Below are 25,696 nucleotides of genomic sequence, written 5' to 3'. Positions count from 1 at the left end.
AACATGACCATTTTGGCCAGCTGCCAGTTTGAAAGTGCAGCCCTGCTTGGAAGGCCTGGTTGTACCAGCCTGCCTTCAGATTCCTCCAGTGCCCTGGAACTTCCTGCAGGCTCCAAAATCCTGGTGTTTGGGCTGAGACTGTAGCAGCCTTCCACCCCTACTCCTGAGCCTGCTGGTTTTGTTCCTCAGACCCAGCCTTCCTCCCCTACTCCTGAGCCTGCTGGTTTTGTTCCTCAGACTCAGCCTTCCTCCCCTACTCCTGAGCCTGCTGGTTTTATTTCTCAGACCCAGCCTTCCTCCCCTACTCCTGAGCCTGCTGGTTTTGTTCCTCAGAGTTAAATCCCCCTGGCTCTTCCATATGTTCCCACGAGGAATCCCATCCCTCTGGGGAAGCCTTGTCCCACCACACATGGTCTGCTCTCCACTCCTGCTCCAGAATCTCCCTGGGGCAGCATTCCTGCTCTATTCCCATCTCTTCTTGGCATCTGTTTGGCCTTGAAAGAGGAGCTGTGGTGATGTGTGCAGTTACCTGCAGGTCTCTCACCTGCATCTGCCCCCTTCAGTAACTTCTGTGGTGTTTCTCCACCCACATTTCACAGGTGAAGTTACAGCTCCTCGTCTGTGTCACTTCAGGGCACTGTGAGGACAGTGGTGTTGGCATTCAGGAGCACATAATCACAGAAAATCATTATATGCAGGTGCTTTTATTGAAGAGCTCTGGGGGTCAGGGGTACAGACCCAGATCTGACTCTGACGTGGGTTTGGGATGAACATATTTTTATATTCTACTGTTATATAACTTTCATGTTAATTATTAAACTTATATTGTTCTATTGTATACGTAGATTTCAGCCAAGCATGGCCTCCTTAGATTAGGAACATACAGTTTCTCATGGTGGTTCTTATGATTATACAATAATTATTTTTAATTGCTAAACAATCATCACATCTAACAATTATATCATTTATCACACTACTTACACAAAGCTTAACATTTCAGAGTCTATCTTAACATTTTTCCAGGGCCCCACTATCAGTGTGAGTGATTTTATTTTATTTGAGTGGGGTAAGATTTTCATAAATATAATTTATGTTTTAGAGAAAGAACAAGATTTAAATTGATTTTATCCACATGGACAGTAGTCTTCCCTCTCCAGTCATTGAAGATACACAATTAGCAGCAGCCCTAGACATTGGTGCTGTTAGAAATCAGCCCCCAGAAGAATCAGAGAATAACAGACTGTGTTGGGCTGGAAGGGATCATTCCACCTGCTGCCAAGGGCAGGGAACCTTCCACTGGACCAGGTTTAAGCCCTGTTCAGTCTGACTTGTTATTTTAAAAACTGGCAGCAGTAAATTAGTCTATTTCTGTAGCAGTTGGTACATCCAAACAGAACTTTTGAAGTCTTATTCAGGTACCTAATGGTAGGTTTTCAAGACTGTTGTCAGCGTCGTAAATGCAAAGACCATAATTTAGTCAGATTTTCTTTTAATAAATTTATCCTGGGAAGGTGCTAATAGATCAGATCAGGTAAGGACAAGGTCTTTGTGCTGTCTTGTCTCTTGCTGGTGACCTCCCACTTGACAGTGGTCGAAGGTGACGGTAAAGTGTCATTTGCCTTGCTAAACTTTTGGCTCATTTTCATGCTTGTTTGGCTCCTTTTTATGCTCATTTGGTTCATTTTAATGCTCATTGTGTTTTGACCAGGCAAAGCTGCCTTGGAAGAAGGAAAGGTGTTTGTCAAAATCCTCTTCTATAGATCTTCTCCCCGAAAAAATGATGGAAATTCTATGTTATATATGTATGTAAATATTTCTGAGAGTCTCCTGCCACCTTCTCTGTGCCCCTGTTGGTTGGCCAGGGTTGGCCTTACCACAAAGGGAGCAGTTTTTCCAAAATTCTTGTCAGATTTCTACCACCTGATAGAAATAAATGATGCGAAAAATAAGAGGAAGGAACGTGGGATGTTTTGAAAGAGAGATGCTGGAATTAAAGAGATTATTTGGGTGGTTGTGATGCAACGTGCTGGTGCAGGTTAGGATTTATTTTTCTTTTTTTTTCCTTTCTCTCATGAAATTTTGTCCCACTTGTTGCTAAGAGACAATAGCTACTGATACTGAAGAGAACAAAAGATGTGGCTGGGAAGAGGAGGAGATGGAGAAGGGTGCAGCTGGCTGCTCTCTCACCTGAGGGGTTTTCTCTTTAAAAGGACGGAGATCCTGCAGGAATTGGCTGGGGGGTGAGGGAGGGACAGCGGGCCTGGAGGATTCACTGCTTTGTCCTCCCACTGTGAGCTGCTTGTAAGAGCTGAACTGGGACTTTAATCCACCTGATGAGACTGGGAGGGACCTTCACCATCCCTTGGGATGCCTCAGAGGAAAACCAGGACCCCTTCCCGACGGGCACATCCCGGGGCGGGCGCATCTCCCCGGCTGAGGCGGGTGCTACGGAGGAGCCCGGCCGCCGCTGCCTTGGGCTTCCTGGCTACCCTCAAACCTGAAATAACCAGGGCAGGAGACCTTCCTCTGTTTAGTGCCTTTATTAAAAGTGATCAGCTCAGGGTTGGGAGGCCCAACGGGTCTGTGGTTTTGCCATCGTCACTCCCAGGAGTGTTCGCGGTTTTGCTGTTGTCGCTCCCAGGAGTGACTCGGAGGAGGAGGAGGAAGATGCAGATGTGTCCAGTACAGGGCAGAGCTGGGGGTCCTTTCCTCACATGAGCAGGTTGGGGTGTACATCCCTGGATCTCAATTTTGAGTTTGCAGTCTCGGGTCCTGGCTCCAACCAACATCTTCTGTATTTAGGGCGAGGGACAGCCGAGGTTCTCAGCATCTCTCCCGGTTTCAGACCTCGCCCCTGATGTCTAGACACTGCTTTGATCTCTTAATTCTGTTTTGGCTCATTGTTTTTGGGGTGTTTTTCTGGATTTGGTGGGGGTCCTGTCACATTGCATTCTAGATCAGAGGTTACTTTGCATCTCAACTCCAAGGTCTCCTCCCTTCCCACCGTCTGGGGGGATGTCTGGGGCGATGCCATCCTCCTGGCAGCAGGCAAGGGTGGTACTGAGAGAGGAGAATTCTCAACAATAGATGGTTAACGACTGTTATTTAACAGGTGATTACAACATGCAACTAACAAAGCCCTCCCCTCTACCAGAACTGGTTAAACTTGTAATTCTACAACCTTTGGGAAAAAAATGGGTAACCCTTTTTTTCTTCATAACAAAACCCAGCACCCTGTGTCCATCCGCCACCCTTGGCTCCTGCTGAGGCTGCGGCGTTGTCTGTGACATTTTGTTTGTCACCCCCCGGGGGTGTCCCTGCGTGTTGTCTGTGACATTTTGTCACCCCCAGGGGGTGTCCCTGCGTGTTGTCTGTGACAATTTGTTTGTCACCCCCCGGGGGTGTCCCTGCCGGTGCCCACCCTCCATTGCCATGCAGGGAAAGGTGGCACAGCGCCCCCTGCAGCCGTGGGGCTGCCATGGCCCCTGCCCGGCCAGGAGCCAGCAGCGCCCCTGCTGGCCGTGCCCGGAACTGCACCGGGGGAAGGTCGACTCCGGTGTCCGTGCCTTTAAAAATAGATTAGAAACTGGTGAGAGATAAATTAGATTAAAACTGGTGAGAGATAAATTAGATTAAAACTGGTGAGAAATAGTTGATAATTGTTAAGGATGTACTGTTAGTTTGGTTATGGTAAAAGGGTAGTTATCAGAAATGTGGCACTCAATGTAATACCCCTAAGTAAAGTGCGCCACTTCCCAAGCGTAAGGAGCCAGGACAGAACTGTAACGGGCCAATCGAGCACCTAAAACTGGATTAGCATGAAGGATCCAAAAAGAAACCAATCCAAAGGGACAAAAACCAGGATAAAAAGGGTCACCTGACCCAGGGCAGCTGTGCTGCTCCACCTGGAACATCGGGGCCATGGTTGCTGAGGCAGCCCCAGTGCCGGCGCTGCAGCATCCTGGACGGGAATGCTCCTGCTCGGCCCGTGGGCTCCCTTGCTTTGGGCCTTTCTTTTTCTTATAAGAAATGCTGAAATCACTTCAGTACCGGGAATCTGGGCCCGTTTCTAGCAGTGCCAGAGGCCCCTTTGCTTTGGGCCTTTCTTTTTCTTATAAGAAATGCTGAAATCACTTCAGTACCGGGAATCTGGGCCCATTTCTAGCAGTGCCAGAGCTGTCTGTTTGCCTTGTATACAATATAGATCCTGGGGAAGAACTGGGGTTTCTTGTCCTGTACCTTTGTCTGAAAGCGCTGTAATTTCAGATTACAATAATTTGGAGGGAAGGGGGTCGCATTCTCCATTCCAAGGGAGGTTCCAACCTTCCTTGGCAAACACCTGTCTTTCAAACCAAGACACATGCCTAATACTGCAAAACAAAATCAGGCTTTGGCAAGCACAATCACTCCCTTAGTCTTTAAGGGAGTGTTTCTTCTTTTTTGATATTAAAAAAGCCTTCTGTATCAATAAGAGTGTAATACACTACCCTCAAATTGTCTGGAATAAAAGGTCAGTTTAAGACCTAAAAATAAATACAAACAACTTTATTTACCAGCCATGCCTTTGATGGGTGGCCTTTGACATCCAGCAGTGGATGTGCAGAGCTGGAGCACAGCCCCATATTCATTTTTTGGAGCTAAAGTGCCAAAAACTGTAAAGAAAGAAACAATTTCATCTCTGCTTTCCATCAGTGGGGAACTTACTGCTTCCGTCCTGGTGTCCTTGATTTGTTAAAGAGCTCAGGAACATTTTGGGGGATCAAAGTGTAATCCTGCTTCCAGGAGATATTCCAGATGCCCAGCCTTGTATTTATGATAACTGACCTTTTATATATATATATATATTCAATAATGAACAGTTCTCTCATTTCCCCCTCTCATATCCCCAATTCTTTTTTCTTTGGTCTAGAAGGGTCCCCCTGAGTCTCCTTTTCTCCAGGCTGAGCCCCTTTCCATCTCTCTCAGCTGCTCCTGGGGCTCCAAACCCTTCCCAGCTCTGTTCCCTTCCCTGTTCCAGCCCCTCAATGTCTTCCCCAAAACTGACCCCAGGATTGGAGGTGCAGCAGTACAAAAATTGACATTTTTAGAGATGCAAATAGGGCCACCTTCATCCCTTAGTAGTTAAATTTTTAAAAATCTCTTCTTGATGTAAACAAGACTAATGAAAAAATCTTCCATTAATTCTGAGATTAGGGGAATATGCAGAAATGGTCAAGGATATTTTCCAAATACAGCTCAAGTGTATCCAGAATAATTTCAAGCAGATGTACATAATAATGGGACAGATTCAGGTCACATGGAGCTAGGGAAGTTGTTAGATAAAGCTCTGCAGTTATGTAATTGAAGATCAGGGTCCTAAATGGTTTTTATTTCTGCCCTTCCATAAGTGCTTGCTTTTTGCACATAGCTTTTCTTTTTTTCCATTGCTAATTCAAGGATTTTTGATTTCCTAAAGGTAAATCAGTCTCATGCTCAGGGAAATTTGGGGATGGGTGCCTCTAAGGGAACTGTTACCCAGTTCTTGTTAGCCACTCACTGAAATAGATTTCAGCTGGTTTGAAAGTAAAAGTATGGCAATTAAACTAAAAATATTCTGTGGACTACATTGTTAATGTCTCCCAGGGGCACTGCCCTCCACCATTTATCTAGAATTAGATGAGGGTGGCTATCAAACCAGTCACAGAATGACCAAATAAATCAGGAAGAAATTTCATTTGCTGGTAAGCAATTGCAGCTGAAATATGTGGCAGCTTTCATCTAGGAATTGAAAGGAGGTAACAGAAACACTATTTGAAAATGACAATGTACAAAAAAAAACATTGGACATTTTGAATGTTATGGTTTCTTGAGAGGAGCAAACCTAATAACTCTGCTGTAAAATGATATATTTGGTTTTCAAGGAATACTCTGAGCATTTATGAGCGTTTATGAACTCAGTCTTGCTGCATGTGATGCCTTCAGAGGTGTAGGAGTTAACCCCTTCAGAAATCCACACAGGGTTTCTAGATAAGACATCTGAGAGAGCTGCCAGGCTCTGTGAAATTGCTCCTAAATGGCCTAAATCAGGTAAATTCCAGGGTGAATCGCAGAGAGTGCTGACGGATTTAAAGTGGGTTGAATTTTTTGAAGGGAGGATCAGAGCTATTAAACTGCTTGACGAGCTCAAGTTGTATTTCTAATTTGCATTTTTACAGTTCAGTCAAAGAAAAAGTCATTAACTGAACAAGAGGCAGAAGTAGATGGAAAGTATGGGGGTGTTCAGAGCTGGGATCTGCTAAAATTGTTGAAAATAAAGAGAAGAAGGTATCTGTGTGAGCCTCAGGCAGCTCCACTTGTTGCAGCAGAATCTCACTAGGGGTAAAAATGAGCCAAGACACAGACTCTCATTGGAGAGCTGAAGTGAAGAGTAAAATGTGGTTGCAGCACCAACTGGGTAACACACAGGAGAAGGGAGAAAAAGCCAGTTCTGGCCTTTCACTGAACTTAGGAAGGGAGTATTAGGTCTTACTGTCAGCCCTGAAAGGCAACATGCAGCTTTTTTCCATAATACCCATTCACAGGCACTTGGGAGCTGTTCTGTCTCTTCTTTGACATTCAGTTCAATGATCCCACTTATTTTTCAAGACTTTAGGAGGGGATAATCCAGTAGAATGGTGCTTTGCTTAAATTCAGAGTGATCTGTACTTTGAAAGCCAGGTTATAATGAAATGATTGATAGCTCTGGATGAGATGGGGAAGGCTCACAGCTGCACTGCTGTGGTTCAGCTGGTGACACCTTGTGCCACCACCAACATCTGGCAGGGAATGGGCATGGAGTGGCAAGACAAGGCAGGAGAACCTTAAGCTGAAGGAGGTCAGAGTAAGATCAGATATGAGGAAGAAATCATTCCCTGTGAGCCTGGTGAGGTGCTGGCACAGCTGTGGCTGCCCCATCCCTGGGAGTGTCCCAGGACAGGGTGGATGGGGCTTGGAGCACCCTGGGACAGTGCAGAGTGTCCCTGCCCAGGGCAGGGGGTGGGAATGGATGGGCTTTAAGGTCCTTCCTGTGCCAAACCTTTCCATGATTCTGTGAATTAGTCACAAAGTGGTTTGGGTTGCAGGGATCTTGAAGGTGTTGTGGTTCCATTGGGACTCTTATCAAAGCACATAATTATTATCCTCTGTATCTTCAATGTACCTGTACAGTAACTTGAGGCAAGATTGTAATTTTCTGTATTTTACAGGTGAAAGCCAGGTTTGTGCCCCTTGGAGATGTTTAAAGGGTAGTTTAAAAGAAGTGGGGGGGTTAAGGACAAAGTTAAACTCAACCTTCAATGAGTGAAGTTTGGCTGGGAGTTGTTCCCAGCATTGAGCCAAAGGAAACTGGCTGTGCCCAGTGCACTCCTAAATCCTCTCAGGAGGGCAGTATAGAGGTAGATCCAGCTGTTCCTTTCTGCCCCAGATGTGCGAGTCAGCATCATTTGAATATTTTTAATATCATGGTTGTGAAGACAGGATGGGAATGCACAATAAGGAATGGCTTTTACCAAAAAAAAAATCTACCTTGAAAAATGTAGTCTACCTTACAAAGAAAGAAATAACCTTGGAAATAAAAGTCTCTCTAGTTTTCATTTGATATAAATGTCTGTGTTCTGGCTTGGGCTCCTAGAGCCAGTAAGTGCCCACAGATTGACTGTGGGTGGTCAGCAGATCCTCAAATTGGGCCATCCATTTAAATTTGTCTCTCTGAAGTCTCTGGGATTGGCGTCAGCGTTGGTTCAAGCAGTACAATGGGGATTCAGGAACTCACATGGATCTACTGCTGCATCCATTTTCACAGCAGAGAGGCCACAGGGGAAGGACAGCTCCAGATGCTCAGCTCCCAGAGCTGGTGGTGCTTAGCAATGCAGTCGTGGCTGCATGGGAGATGCTCCCGGGTTTTTAATTTGCACTAGTGCAGATGAGACATCCAAAAATTGCTGTAAACTTCTGTGAAATTCATTAAATGTCAATTTCTGGAAGGTTTTGTACGTATCCCAGGTTCCATGGTTTGTGGGTTTCAGTTACAGTTATCAAAAAGCAATATTTTATTTAAAGTAGCATCCTTGTACTGTTGCTGCAGGAGCCCAAAGCAGGACAGAGCTCGGAAATGGAGATGGGCTCTTCTCCAGATTGTACATTATCAGATGAATAATTAACTGTAGACTAATTGCAAATCCTAATTAGTCTCCTATAACTGCACTAAGCACAGTATTACTTCAGTGTAAAGTGGTGAGAACTTGACCTTCAGACTTTAACCCTGCTGTTGGTGTGAGCAGGGAGGAACTTGACTTTCAGAACCCAAATTACATGTGTGATACCACAAGTCAAAAACCTCCACAGGTTTTTGTTCCTCCTTTTTTGTTATAAAATTAAAAGTATACAGAAATGCCAGAATACATGCCAGGCCTTTTCCCAGTGTGCATTGCTAGCTAGAATCTCATCTGTGCTGCTTTCCCTACAAGTGATAGAAAAAAAAATTAAAAAACCATTAGGGATGTTGGGTTTGGCCTGTTTTGCAGACTTGATGGGGAATTTGTGGCGTGGCCCTTAGGGGGAGTGCAGAAAGTGAGTTTAATTTGGAGAGACTTGATTTCTGTGTGACCATGAGTGTGTTGGGGACAGCAGGTGACAGCGGAAGCTGCACTTCCACAAATGTATTTTCTGTCCTGGTCTTTGCTGTTGACTGCTCAGTAGCACAGGTTGGTTGCTCTGCAGCTCGTGGAGCACCTTCCAAATGGCTTTTTTGGCTTTGTCTTCTCTGGGAGAAACTGAGGGAAGAGAGCAAACACTCTTCTCCAATGCTGGTCCAGAAAATCTTCTTCCCTGGTAGCTCTGGTGCTTCTGCTGCAGGGACAAATACCTAGGTGTGAGAAAATAACGAGCAGTGAGAGGAGCAGCAACAGTTAACACTGGAGAAAACTTCTATCTGTGGTGCATGACCTAAAATTAATGACCAGGTAAAACAGACTTGAATAACGTGAATAACCTGAAAACCCGGATCCTGAGGGTACCCAACGTGTGCTGTGTCAGTAAAACCACTGGGCAGCAGCCAAAAGCCAACAATTCCTGTCTGAATCTGGTTTTCTTGTGTTTAGGTGACACTGAGCAAGAGCTGGGACCCCCTCCATCCGTAGATGAGGCAGCGAACACACTCATGACTCGCCTGGGCTTCCTCCTCGGAGAGAAAGTCACGGAGGTTCAGCCAGGGCCCCAGTACAGCATGGAGGTGCAGGACGAGAACCAGGTATGGCCCCCCTCCCCCTGATCCCCTGTGCTGGCATGGGGTGGGATCACCCTGGAGTTTGGGAGAGGTTCTTGACTGATTCCATGGCAGCCAGGTGTCTCTGTAACAATGAAATAATGGTGCTGAGCTAGAGGTGGTGTCTCCTCATCTCAGGGTGACTCATCCTCACTGAGCAGCAGGCCATGGTTCAGGGATCAGCCATGTGAGACAGCTTCTGGTGTTTTTCTGTTTCTGCCAATGTAGGAGTGGGCAGTGTTTCTAATCAGATTATAGTGACCAAAATAATCTCCACTTGCCTGGCGTCTTCTCTGTGATATTTCAGAAGTGCTTCAGTAGTGTTACATAAAGATTTAGAGTCTCTGCAGAAGGGAGAGGGGAATAGTAGCAGCCTGATTTCACAGATAGTCATGGTTCTTGCTCATGTTTGCCCAACAAGGTGATTTCATGCTTGAAAACAGATAAAGAAGGCAAATCATAAAATCTTTATTGTGATGGAGCTTGTTACACTCCTGGCTGGCTGGAAGGCTTTGGGCTATCATACAGGTTTTGTAGAAACTGCCTGGGCCTGAGTTTCTCCCTCCTTTTTCCTCCTTGTCCTAACTGACAATTAGCAGTTTTGCTGAGTGAAAATAGGAGGCCTTTCCTCCCCACCCCTTTTTGCATTTAAATTGACAGATGGCTAATCCAGTATGTAGCAGAAGAGCACAAAACTCATCAACCACTTCCAAATCTCTGTTCCTTTAGTTGTCATTGGATGACTCTGCATGAGTCACTCAGATATTTAACATAAATGTAATTCAGAGAGCCTGAATTCCTTAAAAAGAGAGTCAGTGAGAAGTGGCCTGTCCTCAGCACAGAACAGACCTGTTGGAGCAAGTCCAGAGGAGGCCCTGGAGTTGGTCCAGGTGCTGGAGCCCCTCTGCTCTGGAGCCAGGCTGGGAGAGCTGGGAATGTTCAGGCTGGAGAGCAGAAGGCTCCAGGGAGACCTTGGAGCCCCCTCCAGTGCCTGAAGGGGCTCCAGGAGAGCTGGAGAGGGAGGTTGGAAAAAGGCCTGGAGTGACATGAATGGCTCCCACTGCCAGAGGGCAGGGTTGGATGGGATATTGGGAAGGAATTCCTCTGTGTGGGGTGGGCAGGCCCTGGCACAGGTGCCCAGAGAAGCTGTGGCTGCCCCTGGATCCCTGGCAGTGCCCAGGGCCAGGCTGGATTGACTGACTGACACAAGACATTTTTGATCTCCTGCGTGAGCTGGTTTGATTGAGAGCCAAGAAATGTGATTTTGTAAAGTTTTTGCCTTTAAAACATGTGTTAGACTTTTAAGACTTCCCATTCAATTTCTTCAAGCAAGTTGTGGATTTAGAATGGACTGTGCTATACATTGGGCTAGAAAATGTCCTTTTAACAGGCGCCTCTTTCAACTGAATACTTCAAAGCCAAGCAGAGCTTTCTACTATAAATGGTTCCTTTTGTTGTTACCTTTTGACAGAAATTAAAATCCAGTCTTTTCTCTAAAGCCAAAGATGTCTTTGGAGAATAAATAAAAGAAAAAATCCAAAGAGAAATAGCAGACTTGTCCTCTAAACTAGATTGGGATCTTGGGCTGTGTGCTAATTTTTGCATGAAAAAGTTTTCCAGGCCCTTTGAATGCCATTCATGTTGAGGAGAAGATAAAGAGAGGCCGGTTCCTCAATTACCAAGTTAATTTTTTCCTTCCTTTGTGAGTGTCTCCCGATGTCAGCACTTGCCTTGAATCCTGGAATACTCAGGGTTGGAAGTGACCTCGCCAGGTCAGCCCATCCATGCACCCCTGGAGGCAGGGTGGCTTCAGGGAGGGGTTGTGGCTCTCAGGGCTCGTCCAGGCAGGGTTTGGTGGAGATCAGTGGAGATCTCGTGGGGGTCACCAGCCGTGGTTCTCAGGGCCCATCCAGGCAGGGTTTGGTGGAGATCAGTGCCTCTCCTGACAGCCTCTGGTGGTTCTCAGGGCCCATCCAGGCAGGGTTTGGTGGAGATCAGTGGCTCCTGACAGCCTCCCGTGGTTCTCATGGCTCATCCAGGCAGGGCTGGAAGATCTCCACTGATGGAGGTCACTGGGCTCTCCTGACAGCCTCTCCTGGGGCTCACCAAGTTTACCTGTGAAAAACATTATTCTTCCACCTGGTAGAAAGGCCCTGGGTGGAAGCTGTGGCTGTAGCTCCTTTCCCTTTCTGAGAGGAGCGTGGCTGTGTCTCCTCTCCAGGCCCTGCAGGCAGTGGAGGGCTGCAGCTATCCTTGGATGCAGTTACCTGTCCTTTCTCTAGGCTGAGTGAACCTTCCTCATCATCCTCTCCCTCTCACACTCCTGGGGCTCTCCTCTGACTCTGCCCTCTCCCCCTGGCTGTCTCAGCAAACAAATCCTGGCCAAGCTTCTGAATTGCAGCAAATTTTGGTAAAACCTCTCCAGATCTCCATCCCACACTGAGTTTCTTTCCCTGCCTTACTTCCAATCATGTTGAAAATCACCCAATGAGACGTTTATGGGATTTGCATTCATTAAATTAATTCTTGTTAGCCATTGATTGGTTAAATTCTGATTGAGACTTTGACCAGTAATTTGCACTTGAATCTAAAAATCAGCACAATTTTTTTGGGGTTTAATGTGTTAATTTACATGAGCTCAGCAAAGAAAACGTTCTTTGTGTCAAAAGCTGCTGCTTGTTATTCCAGCCATGCTTTGCCTTCTGGGATGAGACAATGATTATTTGCCATCTCACCAGTGCCTAAGCTGAAAGGAAGATAAGGAATTGGCACTGAAACTGCCCAATCTGTGCATCTCTACCATGCCTTTCCCCCCAGTTGCCTTATTTTATATCCAAGGATATATTCTCTAATCCAGATTGTAATAAAACAGAATGTTTTCTTGGCTTTTAATTGTGATTTCCTTAATGGGAGATCCCAAATGCTGAGGATTAAATCCTTTTTCTCCCGCTTTTTGGGAAATTCTTTCTGACTGTATTGTCTGCCAGAGCAGCACAAAGGACACTGAGGTTCTGGCAGAACAGAGTGATTTTTCAAAGTTCAGTGAAAATGTGACAGATGAAACAGCAGCAATAATAATACAGAATGTTCTGTCAATGGAAATTTATATTTAAAACTCACACAGAGGAACATTTTTCTATATCAATACAAAAATAAAACATGTCAATCAATGCCAAGTGATATACTGTGTTATTTCATAAATTCCAGTTGCAAGGAGCTTGTTCTTCAGGAGCTGCATTGATAACACAGCAAATAAAGGAACTTTTATCACTTCTGGTATTTCATGAAACAATAGTTTTATCAGCTGGAGGGAAGATAAGTGTGCCATCCTTGCACTGAATTTTAATTTACTTTAAAGTGCAATGATTTCTATGTTTTAAAGTTAGTGGATGTTATTTTGTAGTGAGATAAGTTTCAGTGGGGATTTGTTTAAAATGACAGTTAAAACAAAAAAAAACCTCCACCATAAAGAATTCATAATAGCAATAAAGCTTTACATTCTTGAAGATCCCACATGTAAGCTGATCAAATGGGATTAACTTTAAATAGGATGGAGAGAGGAGAGAGTTGCTTTGCTTGTCCCAGGTGCTTCAGCAGGGATGGAGCCATCATGTGCCCTGCTGGTATTTCAGAATCCCTGCATCATTAAGGTTGGAAAAGACCTGCAGGATAATCAGCTCCAGCCTTTGAACCCCACCATGTCACACAGTGCCACATCTGCTTGTTCTTTGAAGGCTTCCAGGGATGGTGACTCCACCACTGCCTTGGGCAGCCTGTTCCAATGCCTGACCACTCCAAAAATGTTCCTTAATATCCAACCTGAACTCCCCTGGCCCCACTCCAGGCAATTTCCCCTTATCCTGATGCGTGTTGCTTGGAAGCAGAGACCAACCCTGATGGACACCACAGGGCAATGAGAAATGAGCACAGAAATGCTCCCAGAGTTCATTGTCTGCTGTGTTGGGATGTGTGTGTGTCACAGAGCTGTGACAGTGGCCCTGTGTCCCTGGTGTGCTGGTGCTCTGATCCATGGTGGGGATAATCTGTGATTGAGCTGAGATCAATTCTGGCATGAGAGCAGAGCTCTGGGGTGGCCAGGGGGCTGCTCCATCCCCCCTGCCAGGGATGCTCTGTGCTGCCTCCAGCACCAGGGCAGAGCTGAGAAAATCCTCTCTGAGTAAGGATTTTTACCAAACCCATGGGGATACTTGCACAAAGTGGGTTTTTTTTCCTGGTGGCTTCACGTGGCAGCTGCCATTATGGTGTCCTAATATAAAACATCATGTTTGACTTAAAAATGGCCCTCACAGACATTTTTTAAAGTTTCAAATATGGAATAGGGAGGAGGAAAAAAAATAACAGGTCAAGCCTGTTCTGCAGTTTGTTTTCTGTGCCACAGAGAAGGGGATACAAAGCCACACAATTACATGGGGCTGCTCCCACAGAATAAAAGGAATCTCATTGAATCAGATTCCAGATGGGGAATGAAGCTCTGCTGTCCCTTCCTTGGGGCCAGGCTCATTGTGGGGGGAGTGAAGTGACAACAGCAGCAGTGCAGGGAACCTGCTGGGCTCTGCTCTGTCCCCTGAGCCAGGGGGAGTGGGGTCACCTCCCTCTGCAGAGCCCTAAAGATGAGCTCAAGGGAGGATGGCATGCTGAAACTCCATTTTTAGTGCTTGCTTTTGGCCCATCCTCGAGGGGAGATGGACTGACCCTCCTGAGGGTGAGGCTCCTCCAGTGCCCACCCTGTTCTGGCACCCAGTCCTGTGCAAGGAAAGTGTTGAAATTGCCTTTTTATTAAAAAAAAAAGCTCTGAATCCAGTGTAAGGGTGATGAAGTTGGTGTGTTCAGTACACAAAAGGTCACCTGTGCCTTGTCCCTGCACAGCAGCTTTGTCCCCTGCAGATGCTCCAGGATGTGCCTGTATTCAGTAGCCTGCAGTTAAAACAAGGGCTCTGTCATGTATCAAACTGAATTCAAGAATGATTTTAGATTTTTAATAAATCCATCTCCCTGCACAGGATCAGATGGATCAACTCCTCCAGGTTCCTTGCACACAATATCCTGTAGGGTCTTACCAAAAATCACCTTTAGAACAGCATCTTCTTTTTGCTCCTTTATTTTCCATATTATTGAGGGTACTCCTCCAGGATCAACTCCTCCAGGTTCCTTGCACACAATATCCTGTAGGGTCTTACCAAAAATCACCTTTAAAACAGCATCTTCTTTTTGCTGCTTTATTTTCCATCTTATTGAGGGCTTGTTTCAACTTTATCTGGTGGGAAAAGCCTGCCTGGGCAGGGCAGGGCCATCTGGTATCTAGATAAAGGATCTCTGTTGTTTTCCTGGAATGGAGGAAACATTTATAGAGCAAAATAAAAACTGCAGCCCCACAAGGATCCTGAGCAGATGGAAGTGGCCCAGAGGTCTTTGTGGGATTTCCTGGATGTGGTGATTGTAACTGTAAGTAAAGGTGAGATCACAGTGTGTGTTTCCCACCCCAGAGCTCTCCACTTCAACAGCAGCACCAAATTTACCTTTCTGTCACAGATTTTGCTTATTTGTGCTTTTTTTCTTTTAAGCTTTCAGTTCAGTGCTAACAAAACAACCAAAACTCCTGATCAAGTATGGGATCAGGCTTTTGATAAACACCACTGTTTATGTTTCCTGTGGCTCCTGTTGAGCACGGAGGTTGGGATCTCTGAAGCGTGAAGGAGAAAACGAGCCCAGTGTCTGCCCCAGGTGGGGGGTGGCCCAACGGATGTTTTCCTTTCAAACTCTGAAATAAAGCACTTCTTAACCTCACCAGACAAAGCAAATCCTCAAGTGTGAGCTAGAGAAAGCCTTTCCCCCCCCGGCAGTGCCCATGGTGAGTGATGTGTTCCTGCTCTTTGGTTTTTGCAGAGCTCGGCGGTGACGCAGCGCATCAGCCCCTGCTCCACCCTGACCAGCAGCACGGCCTCACCCCCTGCCAGCAGCCCCTGCTCCACCCTGCCCCCTGTCAGTGCCACTGTCACGGCCAAGGACTGCACCTATGGGGCTGTCACCAGCCCCACGTCCACGCTGGAGAGCAGAGACAGCGGCATCATCGGTGAGTGCTCTTCCTCTTCCTCCTCCTCCTCCTCCTCCTCGCTGCTGCTGGCTGACCCCCAGTGTGCTGGGGTGGTCTAAGAAGGCAGAGAATCCCTGCAGAGATCCTTTAGGATCCCTTCCAACCCTGGTTTGGGTTGGAAGGGATCCTAAAGCCCATCCAGTGCCACCCCCTGCCATGGGCAGGGACACCTCCCACTGTCCCAAGTGAAGTCGTGTCCAACCTGGCCTTGGGCACTGCCTGGGATCCAGGGGCAGCCCCAGCTGCTCTGGGCACCCTGTGCCAGGGCCTGCCCACCCTCCCAGGGAGCAATTCCTTCCCAATATCCCATCCATCCCTGCTCTCTGGCAGTGGGAGCCATTCCCCCTTGTCTCTCCAGGCCCTTGTCCCAAGTCCCTCTCCTGCTCTCCTGGAGCCCCTTTAGACACCAGAGGGGCTCTGAGGTCTCCCTGGAGCCTGCTCAAGTCTGAACAACCCCTGCTCTCCCAGCCTGGCTCCAGAGCAGAGGGATTCCAGGCATGTCATCAACTCAGGGACCTGCTCTGGACTCACCCCAGCTGTTTCATGGGGACCCCAGGGCTGGATGCAGTGCTCTGTTTAGATAATATTATTTATCTGTGATTGCTCATTAGGGGAAAGGTTTTTTTATTCAGGTTTATTATTTAAATTTATACTGCAGTGACCAAGGTGATCTGTACCCTTCCATCTTCCATTCCTCATGGGTAAAATTCATGGTAGTTGGTGAAAATTGGGATGTGTGAGGTTGGTAACTTCACATCAATTAATTTACTGTTGGAAATTGTTTAAATGGTGCAAGAGGAAGCCTTGTGCAGGAGCTGAGCTAAATTATCACAAATTTCAGTGAATTTCTGTAGGTGCTGTAGCAGGTTTTTCATTTGAGTGATCTGTGGGTTGCAGGTGTAAAGAATCTGGGGAAAATATACACAGATTAATTTTGTTCAGTAACTGTACAGGCATAATGGGAAAACATTAATGTTTATATGATATCAACAGGGTGATTGTCACTTGGGTGTTTTTGCCACATGTTCTGGATTATTTCCCCAATTTAAGAAGATTTTATTTTGTTAACAATTTCTGTAGTGTTAAAAAAAAAAAGAAGAGAAAGGCAGGTTGATAATTTAGGGAGGTTAGTTGCACTAGTGGTTAACATTTTGCTTGGCTGATCAGGGAATCTGGGCTTAGTTCAGCTCCTGGATGCCACAGCAACCCTTGCAGCACTTCTGCCTGCGTGATCTTCAAATGCAAATGGGTGAGCTATTCTGAGCTGTGTGCTGAAGTAGGTTAATGAATCCTGGCAAAGTCACTGCAGGATCCCACCCCCTCACTTCCCTGCTCACCATATCCCACCCTCAGAGCTGCACCTTCTCCCACATCCAGCCCCAGAGCTGGGCTGGGCTGGAGGGTCACACTGAGTGCAGGTGGGTGTTGGATCCCAGCTGGGTCCTGCCTCTGCCCAAGCTGTCACTGGGTTCTAAGAGCTGAGCAAAGGTTGAAAAGATAAAAAAAACTTACAAGGTCTGGATCCTCAAATTCAGATATTCTTTATTTGTAAAAGAAAAGCAGTGGGGAAGGGGGGAGAAGGTGAGACAAGAGCAGAGGTAGGAGCAAGTCAGCTCTTTCTCCTGTGTGCCACGAGATCCTTTCCATGTAAAACAGAATGGCTGGTGAAAATCCTGACCTGACTGTAACCTCTGAATAGCTTCCAGGATTTTTTGGCTCTCACTATGTAAAAGCAGCCAACTGTTAATGTTCAAAAATCTGCTACTGAAAAGAAAACTGGTCAAAGAATCATGTGCTGCTCTGAGGGAACTTTGCACCTCAGAGCCCCTCCAGTGTGAGCATGGAAACTTTGCTGCTGGAATGCAGCAGAGGACAGGAAAACCTCCACCAGACTTAAAAAACCTTTGAAATAACCAGCAAACTTTTCTTGCCAGTATGCAAAGCTGATCCAAGTGATGTCCAGGCAGCACTTTCCATCATTAGCAGCAGTCTCCTGAGGAAGGGCTGTTGTCCATGGGGCACCTTCCTGTAGAAGGGTGTTCAAGTGGAAATGGGGCCACACTTTTTGCCTGTGATGATGTCATGGTTTGAGCCAGTGCCCCCCATGAAAATACTTCTTCTCTGGTGTCTGCTGTGAGATGGGATCAGAAATAGAGCAAAGCAGGTCCAGCTGAGGAATAAAAGGGAAAAACTTTATTAAACTACAACTATAAAAGAAACACACAGAACTCAGGGTGAAAACCTTCCAAAAACAATCCTCCTCTCCCCACACCAAATTTCCAATACATCCACCCCTCAAATCACCAACTCTCAGTCCAGCACCACCCTTGAGATCATCAATTCTCAGTTCATCAAGGAGAGAGGAGTCCCTCTTGTACCATGGGCTTCCCCAGGAATCACAGCTGAAACCTCTTGTGTTTCCTTCTTGCTGGATGGTGGAGACTTTGCTGTGATCTTGTTGATGAGCTCAGAGCTGGGCAGAGCAGCTCTGATCTCTCTTCCAAGAGTTTCCCCCAGCAATTCTCAGCTTTTAACCCCCTGTGTTCTCAGAGGTGGATCCATGTCCTCACCAGGTGCCAATATTCAAACCTGAGCACCTCTTGGTCTGACCACAGCATCCCAAAAGAACTCACTTCCTCTCCAAGCAGGACAGATCTGCCCTCTGCTCCCTGCTGCAGTGTCAGGGGATCATCCTGTGCAGGGACACAGGCAGGAGGGAAAAGCAGCTTCGAAGGGAAAGCAGTGACAGTGGAAATCCTCTGGCCCTGCTGCTGCAGTGAAGTGCACAGGTCTGGCACTGTGTGGATGTCTTCATTTAGTTTTTGTGGATTTATTTGATGGAAAATAACAGATAAAGGAGCCTTATTCCCTCCTGGGAATCTCTGGCCTGTAGCTTCTTCCAGTTACTCTTTCTTTGCTATTTATTTTTCCTTTTATTCCTAAGTTTTATCAAGATGCTGCCTTCTACAGATGTATGTGGTTTTGGGTTAAAAATTGGTTTTTTAATAAATAAATTTGTCCAAGTGCCTGCTAAACAAAATAGGTGCTGCTGTGCAGAATAGATGCTGCTGACAATGAAACAAGATGGATTTGTTTCCAACTTCATCTGCTTTGAGAAGGGAACAAAGCTCAAAAGGCACATCAAGATAAATTTAACTCAGGTTAAATATTTTTGTGATCTTACAGTTAAAGCATTTGAATTCTGACATTCTCATCAGTATTATGAAATGCTCTGTTAATAATGAATAACATTTCTGAGAATTACAGATCTTTTTTTGAATCTCAATGGTTTCTAGTTGGGCTCATTCCCCAAAGAGAGTTGGGGTATGGTCATTAAGGCTGCTGCCTCTGGAGAGTTGGGACCTTTTTAACAGATTTTTTTCATGTTTACAATAGTGGAGTGTGCTTTACAACATTAATTACCTTGTTTCTGCAAGTAATAAACTGAAACAGAAACTTTGTTCTGTCTGCCAGTGTTTGCAGGGAGCTGGGCCCAGGAGGTGGGAGGGTCTCGTCCTGTTTTACCCAGACCTTGCATTTCTAGCCAGGATAGAGCCCTGCAAGGCAATCATCCCATTTGTCATCCCATTCTTTATCCCATTCCTCATCCTGCTTGTCAGGTGGTGCAGCAGGGAATTCAGATTTAGCACAGGATGGATTTGGGGTCAGGTGATGCTACTGTCAAGGTATTTTTCATTTTGTTTTAAGTCCCTTTGCGTGCTCACCATGATTTATAACACCCCCAGGCCTGACACAGAAATGGCTTTACCTGTTTAATGGCTGTCTATTTGTGGGATTGTTTATATGAATTAAGCCAGTAATCTTCATTTTCTTTTTCTCCTATTTGAGACCAGAAGTTAAACATCCAGCAAGCAGTGTGGATTTTGGCCTCAAGCCTTGAGCAGGACACACCTCAGGGATTTTGGGATTGGGTTTTTTTGTGTGGAGATGCCATCAACTCACTGCCTGGTGGTGTCCAGCAGGGAATAATGTTCTAAAGGGGCACCAAGGTTGTTGTGGCACAGACAGTGTGTGACTGCACGAGGCTGCTGCCTTCCCTTGGGAATGGTTTGGACTTTCACTTTCTGCCTGCCAAGTTTTTCTGTTTGGCAGCTGGAGTGGTCTGGGGTGATGTGACTATATTTAGGTGGATCCTTCTGTGGCTGAGTTTGTGGAGGCTTATGTAGATGAGGGTAAAAAATTTATTTCACTCCTTGCCAGCTTGTACGTGTTAGCTGGGACATCTCTAATGGAATGAGGCAAGAGGTGCTGAAGTGAAATGAGGTTAATTCAGGCTGGGTTTGGAGCTCGTTGCAGAGCAGCATTGAAAAGGTCATTGCTTTGCTGCAGTTATTTCTGTAAATCAACAAAATCCCCGTTTCTTACTTGAGGCACTATAAATCTTTACATATAATTAATGATACAGCTGTTGGTCATTGTCACGTGGGACCTGCAGAAACTGCTTCTCCCACAGTTACAGCTGGAAGGTGAATGTAAAGGTTGATGTTTTCCAGGCATGGGCTTTGCCTCGAGGAGAATTGGATGGGATGGTAAAAATTCCCTTGTGTGTTTGACTAGAGACACATTCAGCTGAAAACCTCCCAGGGCATAGGCCAGCTTGCAGCTAAATGAGAAATAATATTTGTGGCCTGTAAATAGACAAAACCGTCTTGAGACCTGTTTGTAGTGCTGAGGTGCTGTCTGGAGGGGGCTGCTGCTGCTTCAGTGCAGCTCTGTGATTTCCCCAAAGAAATTAAAATATTTCACTCCTGTTATTTGCAAAAAGTTCCAATCAGAACTTTAGTTTCCAAGGGAAACAAGGCACGTTGGAAAAGGAGGAAACACAGGAGTAAATGCTCAGTGCTCAAAGCAGGGTGGGATTGTGGAGTGACTGCAGCACTTCTGGAGTGTGTTCCCTCCTGGCACCACAGTCCACGTGCCTGCAAAGCTGCTTGAAGCTGGTGCAGGTGGTGCTGGTGCTGTGGGTGGGTTGGGGTCGTGGGGACTGAGAGATTCAGCAAATCCCAGGAAAAAGCTGCAGACAGGATTGCAGAGGGGCACCTCACTGCCTGCACACTCATCCAGGGGGCTTTCCATGGGAGAGCATTCACTCTGTGTTTTCCAGCTCTCACATGACCTGGATGCCTCAAATTCTGTCAGACTGCACCAGTGGAGACTGGAGACCCAGCTCTGTATCTATAAATACACAATCTATATGCACACACACATAAATATGTATTTATGTCCCTGTGGTGTTACTTGGGTGCTGTAGAGAACCTCAGCTGTTTGTGCCTGTCAGGTTTCTCTTGCTCTGTGTGTGACTCACACACTGTCCCATCCTTCTCCTTGTGTGCTCCCAGCTCACCAGCACACACCGTGGTCACCATGATCTGATGGAGCAGGGCCCAGGCATGGCCAAGTTCTGATTTTATTTTCATCAGGGTTGTGCTCTTTGGTCTGGATTTAGTAATTGAGGAACCTCAAGTGTTCTTGCATAGCCTCTGGTGCCCCTGTGGCACCCCCAGTGTGTCCCACCTGTCCCTTGGAGACTGGGCTTGAAGGATCTGCCCCTCTGCAGGTGGCTTAAGGCAAAAATTCCTGCTCTTTGATAGGTTTGAGTTCATCAGTTGATCTCTTCCCAGTTTAGAGCATGCTGTCAGTTCAAAGGTTGCAGGTTTTGTTTGAGCTTTTGATTAATGAGGCATCCTTGTGTTTAAAAATCACAGAATTATAGGGTGGTTTGTGTTGGAAGGGACCTTTAAGGACCAGTAAATTCCAGTCCCCTTGCACTGTCCCCAGGTACCACATCCACATGTTTGTTTCATGTTTCCAGGGATGGGTATTCCATCACTGGCCTGGACAGCCTGTTCCAGGACTTCACCACCCTTTCAGGGAAGAAATTTTCCCTAATGTTCAACCTTCACCTTCCTTGGTGTAACTTGAGGCTGTTTCCTCTCATCCTGTCAGAATGGAATGGGATGGAATGGAATGGGAATGGGAATGGGAAGGGAAGGGAATGGAATGGGGAATGGGAATGGGAATGGGAATGGAATGGAATGGAATGGAATGGAATGGAATGGAATGGGAATGGGAATGGGAATGGGGGGATGGATGGAATGGAATGGGAATGGGAATGGGCATTGGAATGGAATGGGAATGGGAATGGGAATGGGAATGAAGGATGGAAATGGAATGGAATGGAATGGAATGGGAATGGGAATGGGAAGGGAATGGAATGGAATGGGAATGGAATGGAATGGATGGAATGGAATGGAATAGAATCGAATAGAATAGAATAGAATAGAATAGAATAGAATAGAATAGAATAGAATAGAATAGAATAGAATAGAATAGAATAGAATAGAATAGAATAGAATAGAATAGAATAGAATAATTTTGGTGTGAAGGGACCTACAATGACCACCTGATCCATCTCCCTGACTATTTCAGGGCTGCCCAAATCTTTGCACTTCCATTGTATTTATCTGCCAATCTGGTGTTCACAGCTTTTCTCCCCTGAACATCACTCTGCATCTTAGTAGTTGCAGGTAATGTAAATGTTCTGAAATTATCTTTCTGAAATGTGCTTTCTCCAGTTGTCCCAGTGAAGGTGTAGTGTCTGAGCAGCCCTGGGGGTCACGCTGTGGGAGATGGGCTCAGCATGTCAGTTCATGTTGCTGACTCACAGCTAACCTGATGCTTTTGCTTTTTAACTGAAGTTTAAATTATTTTGGTTTAAAATAGCTCCTAGAAGAGATTAAATCCATAGAGCCATCACTTCAGCATGTGTAGCAGCACTTAGCTCATCCAGGGCTGTTCAGCAGGTAAATTAATCCACAGGGAACAGTCCTAAATATCTCCTTCAATGATGAGTTTGCACATAAAACAGCTTTAGTGTAAACCAGAGAAAATTATGTTTAGAATGAACACAAATTGTTGATTAGAAAAAGGGGCAGCAGGACTTAATAACTCTTTTTTCTTTTTTGTTGTTTCACTTAAAGAAAACTTATTTTGACACATGGTTATTTTGTTTTTCCTCAGTTTGATGTGTTGGAAGATGACTGATGTCAGCTGCTGATTTGTTTCTACAGAGACTAATTAGACACACACTGAGAGAGGCTTTTAAAATGAACGGGTTCTAAGGGATCCTAATGGATCAATGGGGGTTTTTTTCTGTGGATAGCAAACATGGCATGCCTTGCCCTGCAAACCCAGTCTTTGACATGGACTTTTTTTATAGAGAATAATTTCAATTTTTCTCAGACTTGAGGGAGCAAGAGAAAAGTGTGAATAGCTGTTTTCTGTTTTTATCTGATTTTCTTACCCTAAATCATAAATATGTTTACCTGACAGCAAGCCTGTGTATAAATGCCAACAAATACCAATTCTTAGCAGTTTCATGTGCTGGTTATAAATTTCAAAATACGTTGCAAGTGACTACATTTTGGAACATTTGATGGGATGCAAAGATACTGAGCCCACTCCTTAGAAGGAAACCCAATATTGACCAGGCCATAGAAGTAGGGCTGAAGATTGAAGGTGCTGTGGGGTCTGTTAGGATGGATAAAGAAGAGGTTTCCCAGAGAAGCTGTGGCTTCCACTATCCCATCTTCCTTCTGCTCTGTTCCTGGCAGTGTCCAAGGCCAGGCTGGGCAGGGCTTGGACCACCCTGGCATGGTGGAGGGTGCCCATGGCAGGGGGTGGGGCTGGGTGGTCTCTAAGGTCCCTTCCAGCCCAGACCCTTCTGTGACTCTCTAACACTCAGATAAGCTGGTGGGAATGTTGGAGCCTTGTCCCAACTTGTAACTAAGATTATGACCTTGAGTCAATATACTGGGGACTAAAGATGAGAGAAAAGTCAATAGCCCAAAGGGATTTACAGCCAGGGGTAGCTACACTGCTAGCCAGAAGAGAAACTACAAATGGGGAGAACGTGGGGATGTTCTGGATCAATGGAGTGTTGTCACTTCCCAGTAGGAAAGTCAATATAGCAGCAGTCCTCATCTGTAAAATGCAATAATGGAGGGGAAACTGAGTGGATCACAGCTGAAGCTTCATAAAAACTTACTGTCAGTTAAATGAGATGAAGGGTTCAGTTTCTGAACCAAACCAGTCCATGGGAGCTGGTTCTTCTGGCAGGTCAGTGGAGGCTTCTCAGTGTCAGACCTTGCAAACTTCTGCAAACATTCCCTGGAAAAGGAAAGGTAGAAACTGTGATGCCAATTAAAAGACATGAGGAGCTGTGGTAATGTTTCCTCCTAAATAATTTCTGTTCTCTCTGGAATGGTGTATTTGAATACAATGCAGCACAGAATTTTTAATACTCTTTGTAATTACAAATGGCTTTTAACAGTATGAGCCAAAACATTAGAGCTTAAATGTTCTTTTAGAAGTCATAAGCAGAAACAGTATTATCATTAAACTAAAATCCATAATCTCTGATTTATGTGGATGTGGAAAATGTGATGAAGATGATTTTTGGCTCGTGCATGGCTCAGCTCAGCAGCGTGTGTTCAAGCCATTCTTTCTTTGTTCCTCATTTTATTTATCATTTCTTCCTTCAAGCTACACTGACAAGTTACTCTGAGAATGTGGAACGTACTAAATACGGAGGGGAAAGCAGTAAGGAACTTGGATCTGGGGGAAACCTGAAGCAGTGGCAATCCCAGAAATCCAGCATGGACTCGTGCCTGTACCGTGTGGATGAGAACATGTCAGCCTCCACCTACAGCCTGAACAAAATCCCCGAGAGGAACCTGGAGACAGTCCTGTCCCAGTCAGTGCAGTCAATTCCTCTGTACCTTATGCCACGGCCAAATTCAGTAGCAGGTAAGGAATTCATGTTTGTGCCTTTAGGGCAGAGCCAGACACAGCACACGGATGCCACAGCCCTTCTTGTGTTTCCTTATCCAAAAAATCTCCTTCCTGGAGTCGTCGTAGTTAAGAATGACAAAAATTGGGTTTTTGTTTGATTTATTGGTTCTAAAAGAAAAATTCCTCTGTGGAAAACTGCTTCTGATGGTGTTTAATGGTTATTTGAGCAGTTTAGGATCACTTCCTTACAAAGTTGTACACAAGATTATGGGAGACTAGGTTTAAAAAGAAAAAGCCAGATTCTTTACTGTCATTACAATGCAAATGTCTTGTGTTTAAGGTGCCACGCCATCATAGCCATTTCTACTATTTCAGAGGATTCATTGCAGTAAAATAACCTGTCTCATGTCCTCTGAAGAGCTCTGGAGTTAGGAGAGTGGTGGCACTTGATCTGCTCTGGTTCCCATGGCTCCTGGTGGACTGTGCCCCAAACATCTCACACCTCACAGCACTTGGTGTTTGCTACTGACTGACTTTTCTTTTTTTCTAGGCATAAAATCAACATTAATTTCATTTCAATTCATGTTTGTTCTTTGAAACATTTCTAAGTGATCTTGTGCCATACCTTATTGATGTCTTTTACCAGCCTGCTGAGCCTTCCCCTGAAGCTGGTAACAGCAGGGCAGAAAAAGAGATGGGATTAGAAATATTAAAGCTGTGCTGCAAAGCTGCTTGCCTGGAATTACTCCCTGTTCCTTTATTGCCCCATATTTTTTTCTTGCTGGATAGCTTCTCTGGGATAAAACCTGTTGTCTGTGTGTCTGTGTAGACATGTGGAGAAATCCACACTTTGAATTCTGACTCCTGCTCCAGAAAACCCAGAGACAATTCTGAGAGATGCCCCAAAGAGCCTGGGATATTGTCTGTTAAATCAGCATCTCTTGGTGAACCAGGCTGCATTGCATAACTGGATTAGTTTTCGTTTTTAATCCTGCTTTGGCTGGTCACAGAGCTGAAAGCAATGCAGAAATTTGATTTATAGATGATGAAGTACAAACCCAGAGCATGGAGGTGCAGCACAGACTGAAAACCTGAGATTTCAGGCTGAAGAGAGGGGACAGAAAAAACTCAAAAACTCTCCTTCCATAGCCTGCTTGCTTTAGATGAATTCCTTATAAATGACACTGTAAACACAAACAGAGTAGGCTGAGCACCATAAATTTAAATAAATGTGTGTTCATTTAATTGCCTTTGGAAGTTGTTGACTTGCTTGGTGCACTTAGAGGCAAATACTATTTCAGGAGGAAACTATCTGTCCAGTAAAGTTCAGGAACAACTTTTCCTCCTAGATGTTTATTTTTGGTAGAGATTTTGCTGCTTTGAAGTTCTGTGTCAGCTAACACAGTTCATACCCCAGGTGAAATCGTGGAAATAATTCTGATGAGAATTGAAGATTTGGCTTAACATTTTATCACCAAATGATCCCATAT

The 25,696-nt window shown here is 45.4% G+C and overlaps 1 protein-coding gene across 6 annotated transcripts in view; it reads left to right on the top strand.

Moving 5' to 3' along the window:
- The window catches only part of TANC2 (tetratricopeptide repeat, ankyrin repeat and coiled-coil containing 2), a 163,837-nt gene that overhangs the window by 81,559 nt on the left and 56,582 nt on the right, over positions 1–25,696 (top strand). For all 6 annotated transcript variants that reach the window (XM_050985766.1, XM_050985767.1, XM_050985769.1 and 3 more), the window contains 3 exons: positions 9,117–9,265; positions 15,185–15,371; positions 23,958–24,221. In XM_050985766.1, the coding sequence (XP_050841723.1) occupies positions 9,117–9,265; positions 15,185–15,371; positions 23,958–24,221 (600 nt within the window). The remainder of the gene's footprint in view (positions 1–9,116; positions 9,266–15,184; positions 15,372–23,957; positions 24,222–25,696) is intronic.

This window comes from Serinus canaria, chromosome 27 (assembly GCF_022539315.1).
Source record: "Serinus canaria isolate serCan28SL12 chromosome 27, serCan2020, whole genome shotgun sequence".
NCBI classification, from domain to species: Eukaryota; Metazoa; Chordata; class Aves; order Passeriformes; family Fringillidae; genus Serinus; species Serinus canaria.
This window is presented reverse-complemented; position numbering and strand designations above follow the sequence as displayed.